The 21,696-nt window shown below is 38.7% G+C and overlaps 1 protein-coding gene across 2 annotated transcripts in view; it reads left to right on the top strand.

Annotated features, from left to right (window-relative positions):
- The first annotated feature begins 968 nt into the window (after positions 1-968).
- PLA2G4F (phospholipase A2 group IVF) overlaps positions 969-21,696 on the top strand; it is a 28,820-nt gene continuing 8,092 nt past the window's right edge. For both annotated transcript variants that reach the window (XM_013192185.3, XM_048065183.2), the window contains exons 1-14: positions 969-3,434; positions 7,623-7,695; positions 10,360-10,496; positions 11,867-11,995; positions 13,439-13,479; positions 14,054-14,096; positions 15,342-15,408; positions 15,702-15,871; positions 16,706-16,819; positions 17,280-17,317; positions 18,287-18,422; positions 19,159-19,295; positions 20,393-20,615; positions 21,166-21,280. In XM_013192185.3, the coding sequence (XP_013047639.1) occupies positions 3,207-3,434; positions 7,623-7,695; positions 10,360-10,496; positions 11,867-11,995; positions 13,439-13,479; positions 14,054-14,096; positions 15,342-15,408; positions 15,702-15,871; positions 16,706-16,819; positions 17,280-17,317; positions 18,287-18,422; positions 19,159-19,295; positions 20,393-20,615; positions 21,166-21,280 (1,651 nt within the window). In that variant the 5' untranslated portion in view covers positions 969-3,206. The remainder of the gene's footprint in view (positions 3,435-7,622; positions 7,696-10,359; positions 10,497-11,866; positions 11,996-13,438; positions 13,480-14,053; positions 14,097-15,341; positions 15,409-15,701; positions 15,872-16,705; positions 16,820-17,279; positions 17,318-18,286; positions 18,423-19,158; positions 19,296-20,392; positions 20,616-21,165; positions 21,281-21,696) is intronic.

Consider the following 21,696-nt stretch of genomic DNA (forward strand, 5'->3'; position numbering starts at 1 on the left):
TAGTTAAGCCATTGTTACATGGGTGTGTTTTTAGGAACAAATCTGCTGTAGGCTGGCAAGAGTCCTAATTGACTTTCATTTATCACTGTTAATAATTTCCCTTGATAACTGTTCTTCTATTTTTCCATGTGTTTGTATTTATTGTTTATATGCTGTGCATTCCTTTGGATTTCTTGGTCCAGTGTTTTGCTACTTTTGTATTTGGAGATCTTGGGCAGTATTGCTACTGATGTCTTTCTGTAGAAGCTGAGAAGAGGGGATGGGTGGTGTTGGTGTTTTTAACCTTGTATTTCTTCTATTTGAAGAAGAGAGCCTAAAAATACTTATATTCAATTTGCACATTCTGTATAGATCTTTATATACTAGTTCAGGTACAGAGGGAGGATGTTTTGGGAGAGTTGTGTTTACAGATCATTGAGAACGACAGAAGGGTATTTATCAAGGCCCTGTATTCTTTGTATACAGATATAACAATATTGCTCTGATTTTTACCCATCTTAGGTTTAGTGCTGTTAGTATGATTTTTATTTACGTTAGTTATCTGCTACCAGGAGAGCTGTATTCACATATGAGGAACTCCATTGTGCTCTTACTTTCACGGTTAAGGTTGTGCCTCTGTTCACCTCTCTTGCATACCTTTTACAGAGATGTGGTTTGTGCCGTAATATTTTGGTTGGTTCTTGCAATGTGGTTTGGTTTTACTGAACCATACAGCAGGTTTGTCTAAAGCAATGGATTGTAATAAATGTTGTGAACCAGTGTGTTTCAGTCATTGTGAGGTTAAGTTTTCTGGGCTGCTCTAGATTATTTTTTGTATGTTAGTCCTCGCTTTCTCCTGGAAGTCAGGCTCAATGGAGGGGCTCCCAGTATCACTCCTGCTTTAATAATGTGTAATCCAAATGAGATGGTGTCATATGACAGCTATTACCACTTCACAACTTTGGTTTTTAGATCGACAAGTTCATAAATTGCTTGTGAATGTTCTCAAAATCCTACTAAAAACACTTCTGTATTCTTTGAATAATGTTTTTGAAAGTCTTATACCATTAAACACATACTTACTAGAGAATACTAAAATTATTGACATGTTTTTTTGAGTGGTGTTATGCTGTTTCAGGGGGAAGGTGATTGAACTCTGTGTGACCAAATCAGGAAATGTTTAGGTTCACAGATTTGCAGTTGCTTGAATTGTAGGTCATAGAGGAGCCTAGTGTTGGAAATGAAATACAGATGTTCAGTTTTCCCATCATATAGGAAGGAGATTAAGTCTCTGAGGAAGAGTCTTTGTCTTCATGACAGTTAGTTGAAGGCATTGGTATGCTGTTACTTCTGTAGAAAAACACCCCATGGAGAATAAAAAAAAAAATAAATTGATACTGTCCTTTGGAATCTTCATCTTTTCTGACTTTGCAGCTCTCCTTTCAGTGCTGTTAATGGGAGCAAAAAGGGGTTGCTTGCCTTACTTATGCACATTTTATGCACTATATAATCCGGTTAGCAATGGTGTTAATTGTTCATACTTGCTGACAGAAAATTAACTGAATGAAATGTAGATAGACATCTACCTTTACCACTGTGGGGATACTAATCCTAGCAGAAATAAAGTTACCAGATGTGAGGCCATCTTTCTCTTCTCATGTTTTGAAGCCATTTTCTTTGCTTGTTTTCTTAGTTGGATAGGAAATGACAGAAGCAAGCAACTCTACTTTTGATATTAAGTTGGCTGTCAACAGTATCTACAGATAGATAAAGCTGTACCCAAACATTGTGCATGATATGTGACTGTGGAACTGTTCTTATGTATATGTTTTAAAGAGCTTTCAGTTTTTCTTGTGAGAGAGAAATTCTATAAACATACAATCCTTGTACTGAGATCTCATTGGAAGAGTGCAGAGAACTTCAGGAAAAGGCAGGTAAGACTGATTTAAGTAAAATTGGGCACTCGCAAGATAAAATGGATGTTTTTAATACTGCTTGTAATAAACTGTTAGAATGTGTGATTTTTCCATGTTAGCTTACTGTATGAGGCAGCCTCAATTTTCCCGTAATTTACATGCATGAGCTATATTAGTTAAATCATGCTTATGGTTCTGTAATTTTTCTGTTATAAATATAACTGAATAGGGTCCTCCTTCACTTTTAAGTGCAATGGTATGGAGAAATGCAAAGAAATTGCTTTTTCAGCTGTGTTTACCATACCATTTAATGCAACATGGGAGTTTAAAGCAACTGCTGGCTGTTTTGCAATGGTACTGTATTCATTTTCAGCCTGTGCGTTGACTGTAAGTCTGTGGATTCACTGACTAGTACTGACTTGTTTGTGCTACAAATACCAGCACCGATGCTTTATTAATTTTCTTAAATCCTAAGCTAGTGAATGACACTAATGACAGGAAATGACTAATTAATGGGACCTTACTGAGATTGTGTCACGTTATCACGTTTGTCTGTGCTGGTGACATGCTACATTACTGGCTTTCATATGTTTGCTACCACTTTCTAACTGTTGAAACAGTGCAGTTTTTTGTTTGGTTTTTCAATTTGTACTCTTTAGTAAAAACCTGCAGGTGAGACAGCTGTCAGCAGCTGTTAACAAACATCACTTCGAGCAAACAATTGCCTTTGCTACTATGATATTTCTTAAAGCACATAGAACCATGGCCTTATCTATTGTACAACTTTTCAAGAACCTTTGGTGGAAGAATGAAGACAATGCTACATGGAAAGGGGGAGTATAAATAATGGATTTGTGCAAACAGCTCACACAGTGCAAGGTTAGATATGGTGCTGTATTTTTTTTTTTTTTCTCCGAGTCCTAATGCAGGACAAGCCATAGTGTCTCACTTCAGGCCTCCCAGAAACTTCTGTGAACAGCTGCAGGCAACAAGAAATACAGCTTTTCCTCTGGCTTGCAAGATGTGAATTCATTTCTATTTTAAAATGTTCTTTTATGGTGTGCTGGAATCTGGAAAGGTTTTGAAACAGTCAAAGTACTAAATCAGGTCAAAGAAAATCTGGACTGGCAGTTGTGAGGTTGTGGCTTAATCATAGCAGTACTTCCTCCTACTCAGAGCTTCCCTGTCCAGTGCTGCTTTGCTGCTATCTTGCACCAGGATTTGAAAAACCTGCCAGTGAGGCTTTGAACTGGGTTGTTTGGCAAGCACAAGCCACACCTCTGCTTCTCGCAGTTGGAACGAAGCCTGCTCATGTGCAAAACTTCAGACCAAGCCTGTAGTAAGCAGCTCTTCACAGTCAGGAACCTAGGGACTCTTCTGTGTTTTCTTGCCAGGTTTTCTCCTGAGATAACAGGCCATTTTTTTTCCATGTTCTGTGAGGTGCTTCGGGGCCCGGTTCCACACAGAGTGCTGCCTTTTCTGGCAGCTGTGCTTTTCCAAAGAAAGGAGAGAAAAGAGACTGGATTTTATCACTGGCGGGTAAGACCAATTGTGTTGTCTTTGAGACAGCATTCCTTAGCTGATCTGTTTGGCAATGACTTCCTGTTAGTGCACATATGTAAAAACCAGTCCTGCACTTCTGCAGAGATTAACCAAAAAGTTTATCACTGGATGAAAATTTTGGATGACGAAAATGCTGATGTGGATAACGAAAATGCTGATGTAGATTCTTTTTTTTTTAAAAAAAAATATATATATATAAATTTGGGTTCTGCGTGAAACAATGCAGAGCAGGTCTCTGTTTCCTTGGGTTCTGGGGAACACAAGCTGATACTTTTTTGGGGGAACTCCAGCATATCAGGCTTCTCAGTAGTAGAGACAGAATGGTGCTTACATGTTTTCTTGTAAAATATCCTTGACTGCCTTTCCCTTCCTTTTTGCTGTCCATCTTATCCCATAGGGCTTTATAGTTTGTCTGCTTTAGAGTATGACTTAAACCACCCATTCATAATGCAGTACAGGCACATTTGATAAGCGGTTACAATGTGTTTGCCCTTCAGCTGCTTTATAATCAGTCCATTGTACAAGGCGGTATGCCCAATAACCTCAATTTCGAATTGTACTTAGCTCTTTGAGAAGGAGTCTTTGTCTGGAAGATCTGATCTGTCACCTGATTACCTGTCTCCCTTACCATAAATCTGGAAGTTAAAATTGAGGTGACCATTAAATATCAGAGGATGGTTTGCTGCCACTTTGGTCTACTGTTTGCTTTGTGATACAAAATGATTGTTGCTGACTTGAGTGTTGTTTTTTTAATGTTGTTCGCTACTTAGCAAGTCAGGGTAGGAGAGGCTATTAGCCTGCTGTGATTTTCATTAATCAGTAAATCAAAGGATGTGGTGCTTTCACTCCAGTGCTCCTTACATAAATCAATACATTAAAAAAATAGACACTACTTAAAAAAGCAAGGTTGTGTTGACTGGTAGGGAGAAATTTTGTTTTGACTTTTTAATAGCAAGTGGTCAAGGGAAGGGAAGCATATCAGTCTTTGGCTTTGTTGGTGAATTCAGTATGATCTAATCTATTCTAATAAATTTTCCAAAGTTAGCCTGTTTCCCAATTCTGAAAGCAACGTAAGCTTAGAGTGAGCCCAGTGTTTGCCACTGCTGTTGTTATACCGAGCTGTTTGCAGTACTCGTTATCACCTGACTGGTTATAAAACTTGTCTTCCAGAAGACTGCAGTTCAGGGTCTTAGTCTCCATACCTAACGGTGGGTGAACACTTAGGACAAAGAGGGAAAATGCAAAGAGTACCTGGGAAAGATAGGAATTTGCTTCTGGGTTTAATAGCAAACTTGGCAAGATACCGTGGCTGAAATTAGGAGGAGGGGACTTGTAGGCAGCATTTTTACTTGGGAGCAAGAACAAAATGGGGGGGGGGGGGGACATTCTCCCTTGATAAAGTTGATTTTTCTTACTTAGCTACCCCTTTGCCTGGTAGCAGCAAACACAAACTACGGTTTAGCAGCTGCATTTTTATTTACTATTGTGAACATTTCTCTAATTAAACTGTCATGCTTATGGTGAGTCCTCTGTGTCCACTGTGAGATGTGGGGAGGATTTCAGTACTTACATCCCACTGTATAAAGGTAGGTATTCTGGGATATATGAGTGAAGACTACTGGATCCTGTACCTGGGATAACCTGTTTTATAGTCCCTCGCTGCTGCATCACCACCTTCAGTTTAGATGAAAGGTACAGGCAGTTGTTAGCAGGGCTGAGGGTGTGAGAATTGAGTCTTGTACTCTCACTTGAGGATTTCATGTTTTTTGTTTCAGACGGATTCTCCTGAGCTCTGAAAAAGGGGTGGTTCTGAAGAATCATTAAACTGCAAATTAGAAATTTGTTGCTTGCATCTATTGTCATGTACATTGGTACATTGTCATGTATGCTGGTGTAGACAGAACTGTAGTTATTTGTCATAAATTTCCCACACACATTTCTTGCCTGCCTCTTCCGAGATTTGTTCAGATAGAGCACATCTAATACTCAGGCTTCATTACTCTGTAAGCTCATCTTGTAGTATGCTACAACCTTGGCTAAAATATAATTACAAGAGGCAGAAGGTGAGGTTCTGGCATATTGATAACACAGCCTTGGGAGCACAGGAAGATCTCTCTTGCACTATATGCCCTTAAATTATGATCCAGGCATGGGAAATGTATCCTCAGCTATGTAATGACTGGCTTCAAATCAATGGGTGCTGGAGACCTTTGGAAGGAACTTTTGAACATGTGACTGTGTTGACAGATGGTGTGCAGTAAAAGAGCAATGTGCTTATCTTTATGGTATTCTGTGCTTCCTCTGCCATTAGTGGCTGAATTCAAGGTGATAGCTACATTAGTGAAGATGGCTTTGGCAGCAGTGAGAGTATGGTGATGTAGCTTCACTTTTCAACAACCTGAAGAGTTGTAGCACCTTCAGGAGGTTGGTGAGAATAAATTATGCAGTCTTGAATTTCTTTCTGTAGTCCATTCCACAGCTTGAGGAGGTAGAAAGAAGGGCAGGCTTTGCCTGAGAAACTATGCTGTGACTGAAAAAAAAATACAGGTGATTAGGAAATATTTAAAAACAAAGAAAAAGCATCTGAAGAGCAGAGCTCAGGATGAAATCAGAAGTAAAGGCATGTCTTGCTACCAGAAACAAATGGGGGAAGGAACATCTTGAATGTGTTGATGCTGCAAATAAAAACTCTTTAGTAATAGCATAATTGGAGTTTATTTGCTCAAATTTTATTTGGCAGTTGAGTATGAGGTATCTTAGGCTATGCATGTAACTTTTAGCTTTGGTGCTCATGGTGGATGGCACTCAGTACAAAGATGTTCAGTGTACTAGTTATGTCCTGTTTTTTAGTCTGTTATTCAAACCCTGTTTTTCAAAAGCTACCAAATATCTTAAGGTGATAAGAAATGAGGAAAACTCCATGAGTTTGTGACTGCACAGTGCAATTCCATGTATTAGATAGGGAGTATTCAAGAACAGTTTGACAGTCAAGGGTTCATTGTTTATTCTTATTTTTTTGAGATCCTAATTAGTGATACGAAGGGCCAGCATTTTGATATAACATTTGGCACTCTACAGCACTTTGTTTCAAGCAAAGATCCTGTTGAATTCAGTTGTCAATGAATGCTTAGCATATCTGAAATTAAACTGTGGTCTCAAGTCCACCATGTAGAAAATGATGAATATACGGCTAATGACCAGTTGTGGAAAGCATTTTGAAGTGGGATTTAATAGAAACGTTTGTAGCTGGCCATTATTTTGTCCTGGTTTGTCTTATAACTAAGGAATAGGAGGCAGAATCCAATTCTGTTCACAAGCCTTACACAATTGCCTTTGTCCAGTCTGCACCAAATCCTTTGAAACTATTTTCTCTTGTCGTCCCCTGCCACTCACCCTTGTCTCCTTCATGATTGTCTAGGATGTAGTCAGGTTTATATTTTCCCTCATACCTGGGCAGTTAGGTACTACCTTCCAAAAATAGCCTTGCAGAAGTTTTCAAGAACAAGAATTGCTTTTTGATCTATACTGGTAAAGTAGCATGCACTTTTTAGAGTACTGATATGAATTACAGTCCGGAATGAACAGGAATTTCAGGATTTTCTTTTGTTGCTTAAATTGCCATGAAGTATGTTTCTATAAGAAAGTATATTTTTTTTTTCCCTCATTGTAAACAGCATGTGCTTTCTACATCTTCATACATTAGGCTAATTAATTCAACTATTAAGGTTCTTGCCACATCTGCTATTACTCAACCATGCATATGCCCTTAGCAAGTGCTCTGAAGAAACTAGGCAAGTTATAATTGAAATTATTTGAGGAGCTTCAGTTTCTTTTTTTTCCTTCATCAGGAATGAGCTAATGAAGCAATTAAAAAATGATCTATAATTACAGGAAACCCTAAATCAGGAACTTAATTTCTGAAGTCTGTGAGGAGTTACCCTAAGAATCATTCGTTGCCATGCTGAAAGGGAATTGAGTTTACTTCTAGCCTCCTTTAGACTTCCTCCAGGAAACTAAAAATACTGTTTGTATTCCCAAACGGAGTCATGAATAGTTTATTTTGGTCTGACTGGTCTGGACCTTCTCTCTGGATTGATACTAGTGTGGTTACAGAACAGGTATTGCAGTTGAGTTGCATGCTGAGCCTTGTTCCTGTCTTTTCAGTGGGAGAAGCACCCTTACTACAACCTAACTGTAAAAGTCCTCCGAGCCAGAAACATCAAGGGTACAGATCTGTGTAAGTATTTAGTAAACGTATTATGAAAACAGATACTTTATTCACAGGTCATCTGTAACAATACAACCTGTGTTATGTGAACTTCTTACCTACATGTAGTGTATTGTTTTTATGTTTGTACAATGGTCTTTCTTGTAAGTCATTATGTATATATACATTTTGAAGGTGTAATGTGTAGCCAAGCTACAGATTAACCCTACTGCTTTGCAGAACAAGATAAGGTGAGTCCTAGTACCATTTTACTTCCTTGCTCCTTTTCTTGATGACCTACTGTGGCCTGTTTGATAGTCCTCTGTCTGAATTCAGCACTCAGGTTATGGGAGGGTTCACCCTTGCAGTTGCTGAACAGTCTTCCTGTACCTGGAAGTATAAATTTTCACTTAAATTCTAGCTTCCAGATGTTTTTCTCAGTTAGTTACAGTATTTTCTTTCATATTTCTGCTTATTTTGTTTACATTGTTGAAATTTTTTAAGGGGTAGGTGATTGACTGATTCCAAGACAAGCTTTTTTTTTTTAACCTATTTCTTTTTGTGATAGCAGGGTATATGTTCCCTTCCTCTTATGCATCTGTGTTGAGTGAAGCTCTCAGGGCTGTTTTGGGGTATTTGGATCTTTGAAGGAATTGAGTCCTGAATAATTTTTAGAGTTAATACAGTAAGATGGTCTGCTTGACTTAAGTTTGTTTGTGACATCCACCATCAGACCACTGTAATGTTAAATGATTGTACAGGGAATGGGAAAGCTGCTGAAATGTTGAGGGCTTGAACATGTGTATTGTGACGAGAGTTACGGCCTTTCTGTTCAACTCTAGTTCCACATTTGCATTATTAAAGAGGCCTTAACTGGAAGAAGGAAGGACACTTAAGACAGAATCAGTTATTTTCAGGGAATGAAAATAGAGGAGATTGATCTCCTGGCCAAACAAGATGGGCTTACAGCAGTGGAGGATATTGTCTACTTTGACTTCAGTAAGGCTTTTGACACTGCGTCCGGTAAGATCCTCATAGAAAAGCTGATGACGTATGGGCTGGATGAGCATTGAAGTGGATTCAAAACTGGCTGAATGGCACAACTCAGAGGACAGTGATCAGTGATTCTTACACCAGTAGGTAGTGCTGTACTGCAGGGTGTACATAGTGTGTCCACTACTTTTCAGCATCTTCATTAATGATCTGGATGATGGAGCAATGTTCCCTCAGCAAGTTGGCTGATGACAGAAAACTGGGAGGAGTGGCTGATGGTGCCAGGGGGTCATGCTACTGTTCAAAGACCTTGACAGACTGGAAAAGTGGGCTGATAGGAACCTCATGCAAATCAGCAAGCTGAAGTGACAAATCCTGCACCTGCAGAGGATCAGCCCCAGTCACCTGTATGTACTGGGGGCTAATTGGCTGGAAAGCAGCTTGGCAGTAAAGCACATGTGGGGTCCTGGTGGATACCAAGCTGAACAGGAGTCAGTAGTGTACCCTTGCTGCTCAGAAGGCTCTTGGTATCCTGGGCTGCATTAAGAGGAGTGGTGCCAGCAGGTCAAGGGACATGATCCTTTCACTGTATTCATCACTGGTGGGGCCACTCCTGGAGTGCTGTGTCCAGTGCTGTTCTGTCTGCTGTGAGAGAGATGGAACTACTGAAGAAAGTCTAGTGAAGGGCCACTAAGTCTACTAATGGATTGGAGCATCTCTCCCGTGAGCGAAGGCTGAGAGAGCTGGGACTACTTAACCTAGAGAAGAAAAGGCTTGCAAATTTCGTTGTGTACAAATATCTGAAAGTAGAGTGTTAAGAAAATAGAGCAAGGCTCTTTTCAGTGGTGCTCAGTGACAAGATGAGGCAATGAGCACAAACAAGCACAGTGTTCGAGCTGAACATAATGAGAATTTTATTTATTTTTACTGAAGGTGACTGAAGACTGGCACAGGTTGCCTGGAGAGTCTTTGAAGTCACCATCCTTGGGGATATTAAAAATTTCACCGGAGTCTGTCCTAGGCAACCTTCTCTAGATGACCCTGCTTGAGCAGGGGGATAGACAAGATGACCTCAAGAGGTTCCTTCCAACTTCAACCATTCTGTAATTCTGTGAAAGGATGTATTATGTGAGAGAGGCTAGACCAACAGTGTGGTCTGGCAGCAGCTGTGTGTAGCTCAGAAAATGAAATAGCAGTAAAGGAGTCTAGTTAGTTAGTTCCTTTTCTATTATAGCTGCATTGTTCCTCGATACAGTACCACTACTCAATTCTTGGTGTTGAAAGCAAAACCTTAAAAATGAATTTGTATTTCATGGGGTAAGTTCAGGGCAAATTAATGGAAGGAAGTTCACAATAGTTCATGTTGAATTAACAGGACTGTGACGGCAAGGAAATGATCTTACCTTGGCCCTGGTATCAGCAGTCCTGTTCTGAAATATCTTCCTCATTTTGAATAGTAGTCCTTTTCATGAAGGGTTTTATGGTTTGGATGAACCAGAAAGAAGAAACATTGACACCTAATGTTCAATTTGCTGCTGTTTAAAGATGTGCACTTCATTAAATACATTTGCTCTACAGATTTGCTCTTAATTTTGCACATTATTTTTTATGATGCAATGCAATTTAGTAAGTTAGGAGTTCATGGGAAAGAATGTGTTTGATTAAAGTAGTTGTGATATGTCTCTGCACTCTCTGCTTTAGTGTCAAAAGCAGACTGCTATGTGGAACTGAAATTGCCCACTGCATCTCCCATGGTCTACCGAACTCAGGTTGTTGACAACTCTGATAACCCAGAGTGGAATGAAACCTTCCAGTATCGAATCCATAGTGCTGTCAAGGTAAGGAACGCCCTTTGTGGAGCTGGTTGGACTGTCTGCATTTGTATGTTGGCTTGCTTTTGACAATTCATTCAAAACCAAGGGATCTTTATCCTCAAAAGCACTGGCATGTGTAAGGTGGTGGTCTTCTTCAGTGGTACCAAAAGCTGTAACACGTCTAGTGATAACCACAGCTGTTTATAACTGCACCATTTTTTGCAAACTACAACTAGAATTTACTGTAAATGTCCTTGTTATGCAACTCAAGAAAGGGAAGTTAGGCACTATCAGATAAATGAAATTTTTGATAATGCATGTTACTGTTTGATGGTTGCTTCTACTTCCACCTTGTAGCTGTTGCTTTCTTCTAGCTCTGCTTGTCTTACACTGCATATTGTCTAGGATTCCAAGCATCTAAGGGAAGGTAATGGGAACTAAATTACAAATCACTCTCGCTTAGCCAGATGTCTTATCTGTCCCTTCATCGATGTCTAGCCATTAGTTCCAATGATCAAGAAAAGCTAAATTCAAGCTCTTAATAGAAACAGTATGTTAGGTCCTCTTAGCAGGACCTAATGAAACATTAAACAATTTTTTTAGGATATCAGCATTCATTCTCAAAGTAATCTCATGGCAGAGGGAAGGAAAAAGTATTTTTAAAAGATTATTTTTAGCATTGAACCATTGCTTTGAATAACATCCTAGGCTTTGGAATAAGGTTTATTAACAAGAAATTATCCCTCTCACCTGGAGTGCCTTTCTGTAGTGGTTGGTGATGAAGGTGGAATGCTAATGGACTTAGAGAAATTGTAAGAAAATTGCAAACTAAACTTTTGAGTGTGTGTGCTTTTTCTTCCCCTGCAGGCTCATGAAGCCGCAGTCTGGTTGCTGCTGTGAGGCTAAACCAGCACAAATTTAAGTTCAGCCTTGTTTAGCTGAAAACTATTTTTTTTCAAGGCTGTTTTTCGTTGTTGCCATATGTAGTTTGTTGCTTCTGTTTCGGTTAGTTTCTGCTGAACTTAACTGTTCTGAGACAGTGCTGAGCAAGAAGTGATAGGTCCCTGCAATATCCTCGACTGAGTCATGCTGAAAGGGTGGATATCGCTTTTCGTTCTTCAGGCAAATCTGTGGCAACCTGGTGGAGAGAACCCCCCACATGTTCTGCTGTGACCTCTCTCTAGCTGGGAAGCTGAGAAAAAGCTTTAGCTAAACACTGTCAAATAGAAGCTTTGTGCTTAACTATGCATAAGTGAATATGCATATAATGAATTCCCTTCAGGGATGGGAAAGGGCAGAGGTACTGATTAATGCAAAAAATGACTGTTGTTTACAACTATTGAGGCTCATGAAAGTCCTTCTGTCTTCACTTGAGACTGTTTGTTTGGTTTTAGAACATTCTGGAATTGACACTCTATGACAAGGATGTCCTAGTCAGCGATGAACTCACTTCCATCGTCTTCGATGTAGGAGGTATGAAGCCAGGTCAGCCTCTGCTGCGCACTTTCAAGTTGAACCCCGAGGTTAGTCCACAGCTCCTTCCCCGGAGCTCTGAATAGCTACAGCTCATGTTACAGAAATCAAGCAGTACATGCTTGTTCCATGCATCTGACTGTTGTAGAGGCCACAAGGGGAAAATGTAGCAACAGATAGCAGTGTATATGGGCTTACTGTTATCTGAGATGTTTCTAAAATAGCAAGTGATTTTTTTTGTGTGTGTTCCACAGTCTTTGGGATGTGCAGCTAAACAAAACTTTGGGGTGACTTCTGTCTTTCAGAAGATGTTGAAATCTTTTGGAAGGTTTTTTTTTTTTTCTTTTTTTAACAGGCAAGAGACTTGTAAACTGGGCTTAAAATGAAAGGCATTTGTGGTCAGCTGTTTTGTGGATTGCAGACTATCTTATTTATTTAATCATCATCAGTTTGCAATGAAGAAATTTACTGCTGCAAAGGCTACCTCTATGTTTACTAAGTCAAAAGCTTAAGAACAGTTTATTTTTTACTGAGCTGTGTTCAGTTAAATGTAACTTCTGCTTCATGAGAGTGACATTGGTGCCTATGAGCTGCTGTCAGTCCCTATGCACCAATTTATGGCCTTGCAAAAAGACAGCTTATTTTACATAACTAAAATCATGTCACCAATCCGATCTCTTTTGTAATTGCCTCAAACACAATAGGCCTGGAGTACAGGTGAGCTAATGATGTGTTTTCTTGAGAAATCTGGCTTCAGTGCTGACAGTATGGTCAGAAGCAGATGAACTGGTATGCAGTTAGCAGGGAGGTTTTGGTCAGTGTCACAGGCCCTCCAAATGATTTGTGATCACAGAAGGAGGCTTAGTAACTCCATTGTTCCCACAACATTATCCTATCTGCTGAATGCTTAAAAAGTAGTCTTGATCAGTAACTAGGGAACTGGAAGCTGTAACTTCAGTGAAAGAGAATCACCGAAGTTGACTTGTACTTAGTTCTTTTAAAAGCTGCGCTGGGTCAATCATTTACTGCTATGGCAGGGGGAAAGATGGCTGGGTCAAAGTCTATACATGACAAAATAAAGGCAGCAATGAGCTAGGAGTGTAGTCTGTTGAAATAATAAATGGGAAGAAACACCAAGTCTCCTGTAGAAGCTGTTTTCAGAGGCAGCACTGCAGTGGTGCTTGAGCTGGAAGAGTGTTTTTGAAAAGCAGGGTAATGGATCGGAGAGCCAAGTCTCACTAATGTGCACTTGTCTCATCAAACATAGATGTGTCTGGTCACATAGAAAATGCCTGGGAGGACAGGAGTGTTTAAAGAACAGCAACAAAAAAGGCGGAACTTTAAGCATTCTAAAACTTCACTCGAGTTTTTGTAAAAGCAACAGAAGTAGTTACTATCATTTTTAACAGGAGAAAAACTTAATCTCATGGAAAAGATTGTCGTAATCATACTCACATTCAAGGGTCACCTGTGTCCAACTTTTATTTTTAAAGGATAATGAAGAGCTGGATGTAGAGTTCTGCTTGGAGAAATGGTGAGTTTTACCTGAAGAGCTAAATCAACTTGTGCTCTAGAGAGATGTATTAGTCGCTTTTTTCTGAGCAGTGACAGTCTTGTCCATGAGAAGGCTAATGCGTTATGCTTTTCTGTGGTGCGTAAGTTGGTCACTAATGGCTGATTGCAAGTGTTCTTAAAGTGCCCACCACCAAAATTTGGGGGTACCAAAGAGGAAATAAAAGTTTGATTTTTATGGGAATGGCAACACTGCAAAGGAAGTTGCTTCAACATATTTTGCATAAGCTGAATTAATTAAGAGTGGAAAGCTTTACACACTTAAAGTATACAGGTTATCTGTATGACAGTCTATTTAACCTCAGCTTCTCTTTAGGTTATCAAAATAATGACGTTTATAGTGGTAGAGGAATTTTTCCTTCAGTCATTTTTTTTCTGTTATTCTGCCAAGGGAAATAGTGTCAGTCTAGTTTGCATAATATGTTGCAATAAGGACCTTCCTCTCCTGCCTCTTATCCAGAGAGTTAGTTTGTAAAGTAGGATGACACAAAAATTAAAACTAGAACTCATTTGCATTAAACCTCTTCCTTTCACAGCTCAGATACCCCTACAGAGGTATTGACCAATGGAGTACTTGTGGTGAGTATACTGAAGTCAGTTATGGGCATTGGGATTTACCCCTGAACGTAGGTGTTTAATAGTTAGAGGACAAGAATTGTTTAAGATTCAACACCTGGATCCAAATAACTCATATTCTCTCCAGCACTTGCCTCTGCTTTTGAATTTGCTGTTTTAAAAAATTTCCTCAGGTTTTTGAAACTTGATAACAACTCCTGGGAAGGGTGTTTTTTTTTCCAGTATACCTGTTTAAAATATGTAAACAAAAAACTCTTAAGAAGGCTAGTGAGTCTTGAGGACCGTCCTGAGTTTTCTAGCCTAGGTGCTGATTGGGTGTAGTCTTCCTCCTTATCTTAACATCTATTATTTCTAGGATTTTCTCATTGCCATTATTAAGTAGATCATAATTCTGGAGGTATTTGTTTGTTCTCTTCGGGTGATCAGGATTTTAAAAAAAAAGAAAAAGTACATTATACATTAAAAATCTTTTTTTTTTCTTTTTCCAAAGGAAAGGGGCTGAAATGCCAATTTTTAATAGGGGAAAGAAGGGAGGGAAGGAGTTCTCTCATTGTTGAAATGCAGATTAAAACTCTGCGTTTCAACGAGAGAACTCCTTACCTCCATTTTTCAGGAAAAAATTGATGGCTTGTAATAGCTCAGTTCTGCAGACTATTTCACAGTATAGAGCCCCTTGTGTTCATATTTCCCTCAGCAAATCAGTCTTATGTTCAAGCAGTAGATATGTTTGCTATCTATGAGAGCAGTTATGGCTAAATAAATTTTGTATCCCCTGTCCTAGAAGGGAAGGTGAAGATGGATTGGTGTGAGACACTGTTTCATGAGGACATGGATAATCCAAGACAAAATGTCATGGTAGAATTTATGAAGCGTTTTCTAGGATCTGAACAGATTCTGTATAGGTACTCACATGTCCATTAAAAAAAAAAAAAAAGATAAACATACACAGAAGAAAGAAAGAGGAGGAAAAAGGTAAACTTGTAAATATGAGGTACAGGTTGAAAAAAAATCTGGAATAGAAGTGGTTTTTATTCTGAAACTAGAGCATATAATCCCTTCTTGCTAAAACAATACTTGCTCTTTATGGATTATATTGATCATTCAAATAATGTTTTTTTTGCGTTGTTTTTTTTTTTTTTTTGAAAGATTGTAGCTGTAAGCCGAATCCCTACTATACTGGGTGGATTAAGCTTCAACAAAAAAATGAATTCAAACTTCATAACCAGAGCTGTTTTCTTCTTTTCATAGGTTCATCCTTGTTTGTCTCTGCAAGGCACCGTCAACAAAGAAGAAAAAATGAAAGAGAAACAGCAAGGTATGTCTGCCTGCAGAGTCTAAGGAAGACCTACTTCTCAGCATGTTTATTCCCTGGGAGAGAGGGGAGACTCCTTACTGTCTATCAAGTGTATTCTTATTTGTTGGCTACAAAATTGACTTTGTTAGTTAATTTAGTATTAAAAGCAAAATAATATTGGGTCACTTCCATTGGATGCCCCATGAGAGAGACTTGAGAGTCTTGTGTTTTCATATTCTCAGCTACATTTGACAAAAGTATTTGATTTTCAGCAAATGGATTCTGCAGTCTAAACTTCTTATTCTAATATACAGGTAGCTGCGAGGTCAAGCTGTCTGTTCCAGGGGCGTATCAGAAGCAGCTGTGTATTCCTTGGAGACCAGATAATGAGAAGGATTATGGAACCTCCTTTGTTTTTCACATGGACAAAGAAATGCATCCAGAACTGCAAGTGGAGTTGGAGCAAACCATATCTGTCCTACAGGTAAGTAGCTGTCCTGGCTGCTACGAAAGTTATAAACACTTTAGAATAAATCCACCCTGAAAACAGTGTCTGGTCTATAAAAAGCCTTTAAACATAAACTGAATGGCCTTCATTTGATCATAGGAAGGCAGAGAATGTCTTCAGATATCCAGGGATATCAGTTTTGGATATATTGTTTAAGTATGCATGGATCTCAGAAGCTTGCACTGAAAGCAAGTTTCGTGTTGGTACTGGTGGTTCTGAAAGGGTCATCCATTATTAAGGTTAATTATCACTTCCAGATACACCTTTCAGATATAAGAATCAGAGTTAACTCTCTAATGTTGTACCAGGTCAAATCAGAATTTTCTAGGCTAGAATTCTGTCTTCAACTGATGTATTTCCTGGTTCTGCATTAGGAATCGATGGGCAGGCTTAGGTTGATATTTATCATCACTTCATATGGATTCATTTTTCTCTATTTCAAATCCTGCTTTGAAGACTATACAAGTTCACTTGTGGGTTTTCTGACACGTATCACTACAACCATTTAGGGGAAAATACTATGTTTGGAGATAAAGGTTTTTGTGTGTGGCAGACAGCTATGTTAGAGAAATATAATAATAATAAAAACAGCTGTTTCAGTGACAGAAATAATCCCAGCAAAGATCCTTCAAGCAGAGAGCAGGATAGGAGTCCAAGGTCTCAGAAAGCCTTAGACTGCTTTGGAAAAGGGTTAGTTGTAATGATTTCCAGGATTCTTTGCTATTTTATTTTACTATGTTTTTTTTTTTTTAATGACAGTCATATCATTAACGTTTTTTCTGAAGCACGCAACATTTTATTTTTTATTAGGATGGGATGAACCCTGATATTGAAAAGCATACTACAGTTCTGGGACAGGGGACTGTACCAGTTAATTCCCTTCCTGTTGGACAAGAAGTTGATAGAGTTGTTTCTCTGGGAGAGGTAATGTCAACTATTGCACCTATTTTAACATACTTTGAATACCCCCCACCGGTTTTAGGCATTTGGAAAGTTAAACTGCACATGATTCTTAGGAGTGCTGTTTTCTTGTAGATCTAGAATGAAATAGCGAGATTACTCAGTGCAGCTTTTCTAAAAATGTTTTCATGGCTGGCAAAGATGAGAATCAAAAATATCGGAGGAGGAGAGAAGCAAGAAGCTTGCAGAAGAAATAAATGTTTTGTCTGCTCTCTGAGTACATGTTTAGTCACTGTAAATAAATTATTTCAGACTACTAAAAATTTTTGGAATAGACTGAAGAAAAAGGTGTTCCACAGAGGTAGTTTTGTGAATGAGTGCTGTTCTAGTTAGTATCTGGTGACCATGTTGATGTAATAATCTTTAGTTAGCAGTGCCACCTGTGCAGTTGCTACCAATTGCAAGATTTGTTCTGTTTTCACAGGGACAAAGTTTGGATATAAGTTTGAAAGCTGAAGAGAGGTGAGTGGGAACCTCAAAGACCTCTAAAATGAGGAAAGGTCTTAACTCTCACAGGGAGCTGAGTGATTATCCCTGCTGCTCTGGGAAACTCTGCTGTCTCAATCAATCTCTTGGGACAGATTCAACAGCAAACCTTCTTGATGATTTTTCTTTTCACATATGTGACTATTCTCTTTGAAGACACTATCTCTTGGATTGGTGTCAATCCTGCTGAAATATGAAAAACATTTTCTGTTTTCCTAACACTTAAACATATGAAGTGTGGGAAGCTGATGGTGCAAATATTAAGTAGTTGTGATAGATGCAGATAGTTCTGAGAATATTCACGGTGCTGTACTGACAAATAGGGAAGGACAGCTCGATGTATGAAGAGCTTGAATGGGGGAATAGTGCAAAAAAGGAGTGCTAAAGAAATAATAACACACAAAATTGAGAAGTTGTCATATGAGTTGGTAGGGTAATTGGGTATATAGTCATTAACTGAAGATCCCCCTCCCCTTTCAAAAACTCGTATAGCAAGTTTATTGTTTTCCTGTTATATCCTCCTGACACTTAAGTCCAGAATCTTCTGTTTTGAAATCACTCTCCCCTCATTCTCCATCCATGTCAATGCAGTGTTCTCAATTGATCCTCATACAATTTTCTTTCAACCACTGAGAATCTTTTCTTCCTATCTGTGAAATTCCTGAAGCTTAACCTGAATGACTGCCTGACACAAATTTTGTATTTAGACATAGAGAGAAAAACTACAGGGAGATGTTTCATTTTTAATTCTAAATGCTCTTACTACAAAATAGCTAGTAAATTGACATACACTCCAGACAGCAGTCTGAGTGGTAGCAATCTAACAGTTTGATCCAGTGATTCATGTCAGCACCTAGAATGTGTTTACAGAAAATGCTTTTCCCAGGAAATTACAAATCCTGCAGAACTTACTGTTTTTTGTGTATGCTTTGATTTCTATTTCAGCACTTGGGATCTAGATATACGTCTGGGTTTTGACCTCTGTAAAGAGGAGAGAGAATTTGTGGACAAAAGGAAAAAAGTAGTTTCTGAGGCGTTGAAGAAGACTCTTAATTTAAAGGAATCCCCTCGGAAAGATGAGGTATTGAGCACAGACAGAAATTCATCAATCCTTTGTGCTTTGTTGATAATTAGTTAGGTATTGTAGAATTCTTTGCCCATAACCAACAGAATATGGTTTACATTTAACATGAGAGATCCCTGCAGCATTTCATTTCCAAAGTCTTACATCTTGTATTTCTAAAATTCCGAGGGATGTGTGTGATTTGGAACACGACAATTTGAAATTTCAGAATGTATGTACTTTCTTTAACTGAGCTCCTATATATTGGACTTCGAGCTCTGAATTGTGATGATGGGAGAGACAATTTTAGAATGGTTTAGTTGAAGCTCAGCATAGAGAACCAGCTTCTAAATTGCTGATTTGGAGACAGTTATTTCTAGATATCCTGATACATTCCCCTGTGATCTTCAGGTGCTGTTAAGAGAATCACTGCTCCCTTTTTTTTTTTTTCCCTTATTCTAATGTGTATGTTGTATGGCATGCAAGTAAATGTCTGTTAATATACATGACAGTTTCAGTAAGTCACTGTCACTAATATAACTTCTGTTTTTGTAGTAAGCCATGTATTTCAACTACAAAACAGGGAAAAGAGTGCTGATTGAAATAAAACCTAAAATTAATTGAAGTGTAAATGGAACAGTTATTTCATTTCCTATCTAAGAATGAGACTTGAACAGGATTACTTCTGTGTGACTGTTGATTTACTGGCAATTCAAAAGTCTATGATTGACACTCCTGAGTTTGCTGGCTGCAGGTTCCAGTTGTAGCAGTACTGGGGTCTGGAGGTGGGATGAGAGCACTGACTTCATTCTACGGCAGCCTAGCTGGGCTTCAGCGGCTGGGCCTTCTGGATGCTGCACTGTATCTGAGTGGGATTTCTGGCTCTACTTGGTAAGTTGTGTGCAGTGTTGACTCCGGAAACTTATAGTTGAGTATGTCAGTATTGATGCAAAAAATAAGGCCAGAACTGTATTTTTGCCATCTGTAGACAGACAATGAAGTTAAATATTTAATCAGATCTCACGTGAGAGTTCTGATGGGGATCCTAAAGAGTCAAAGATTCATTATCACTTGTAAACCATACAGCTATTGGCTAAATTTATAAATCTGCTGCTTTAGCAAGCATGGCAACTAGTAGTAGAACTTATTACACGAATAAAGCTGCTGTGTATTCCCTCAGAACCCTGACTTCAAAAACTTTCCCCATGGACTTACTATTGCCAAGAAGATAACCAAGGTGGTGCAACACTGGAAACGTGTATGCAGAACACTAAGTCACTACCTTCTGAAATGGCATATGCAGCTGAGTGGGGGAATAGCACTGGATTTGGTAGTCTGGAGTAATGTGCTGAAGTGTCAGACATGGCTAGAATGTTTCAGTAGCTCAGTTTTTGGAGTGTGTGTTGAAATCCATCCTTCCTATAAGTACATGTTGTTTTCGTGAAATGATTTAACTGAGTTTTGAGTCTTGACAATATAACCCTCCCTTCCATAGCTTTGTGCATGAACTTCTATTTGTATAGCATTCTTAACTAACCTTTTGATTCAAAGTCAGACTTTCAAATAAATATGGTCATCCTCAAACCAAGCATCCAAACTAATGTCTCATTTTAACCAGACCTATGTTCTGATGAAGGCTATGGCCTTTATTACTGTGCAATAGCACCCTTGCTGTCTGCTAGTCTCTCAGAGTCGTTATCGCCTGAAGTTAACTCATAAGTTAGCATGTGAGCTAATATATGATTTTTATAATGTCCGTGAAAGATAAGTTAGGAATCAGGGTGAAGCTGTCATACAGGTCTCAGGGTTCTCAGCATGTTTTAGAGCACAGAGATCCATTATTACTGGCTCTTAACAATGTCTTATTTTTAGCTAGACTTCTCAAGCCATGAAGTAAATATTACTCACAGAAGTAATAATATCTAGCTATAATTCATTGTTAACATAAAGGCTGCTTTTACTGATGACATTAATGTAATCATTTTCAGGTGTTTATCGACATTGTATCAAGACCCTCACTGGTCACAGAAAGATCTTCAAGATGCAATCAGCAGAGCTCAGGATACTGTGTCCAGCAGCAAAGGAGGGGCGTTTTCCCCAGAACGACTGAAATACTATTTTCAGGAGTTGAATTCAATGGAAAGTAGTGGACGGAAAGTTTCCTTCACAGATTTGTGGGGCCTTATTGTGGAGTATTTCCTACAACAGAAGGTAAAAGAGTTCATGTTTCTCTTCCAGTTGGGACCTCAGCACACCCGTATGTTGAATGTCAATAAATTAATTAGTCTCTGCCTTCATAGGCTGTTTGGGAATAGACAGTGTTGAGGAATAAACATAGAGGGTTTTTGTTTCTTTCTGCCTCAGATATCCCAGCACCCCTCTTTACTAAAGAATTTTGAAATTTTATACATTAGTGCTATAGAAAAACTGAGCGTTTATTTGGAATAACTTGTTAAATGAATAGCTTTTGTACTGGGCAGGCGAAGCCCAAAAAATGTTGATATCGGTTTTGCAAAACTGTATTACTGTGCAGTATTTGTTACGCTAATTGAAATCAGAGGGGTAAGTAGCTTGTTAATAACACCTGATATTCTAATTATACAACTGCAGAAATATCCTGACAAAACTTAACTACATGCATGGACTGAGGGAGGAAAGGGACTTTGAATTGTCAGTCAGATGGTAAGAAACAGCTTCAAATTATTGAAGTATGGGGACAGAATTTATCTTAGTATGTTTCTCCTTCTTTGTTTATAACCAGGAAGATCCATCAAAGCTGTCTGATCAGCAAGAAGCAGTGAAATGGGCCCAGAACCCTTATCCTATCTATGCAGCTGTCAATGTGAGACCCAATATTAGTAGTGGTGACTTTGCAGGTATGAACATGGCAGGTTTCTTTTGGTTTGCTAAAATCTAAATTCCTTTCACCTACACATTTCCAATTGTCTTTTGTTGAAACTCACTACTCAGGTAATGAACAGCTGACAACAGATAACTGGGCTTAAGAGGCAATAGGGTAATGAATAACAGTGTGTTGTCATCCTAATTACAAATGTTTTCATTATGGCTATGAAGGAAGAGCATTAGCTCAGCTGGACACTCTGCATGTTTTACAAGAACATGTCTGAAATATTCAGGAGCTGAGAGGGAGGGAAGATTGTTGTAATAAGTAAGTCTTTGTCTGCATTGGAGAACTGAAGTACTTGGTAATCAAGAGACCTACTTCAAATAGCTGGGATTTTTCTTTTATAATCTCAGATATCTGATTTATGGAAAATTCAGGTAAAATGAT

Source organism: Anser cygnoides, chromosome 5 (assembly GCF_040182565.1).
Source record: "Anser cygnoides isolate HZ-2024a breed goose chromosome 5, Taihu_goose_T2T_genome, whole genome shotgun sequence".
In the NCBI taxonomy this organism is placed as follows: domain Eukaryota; kingdom Metazoa; phylum Chordata; class Aves; order Anseriformes; family Anatidae; genus Anser; species Anser cygnoides.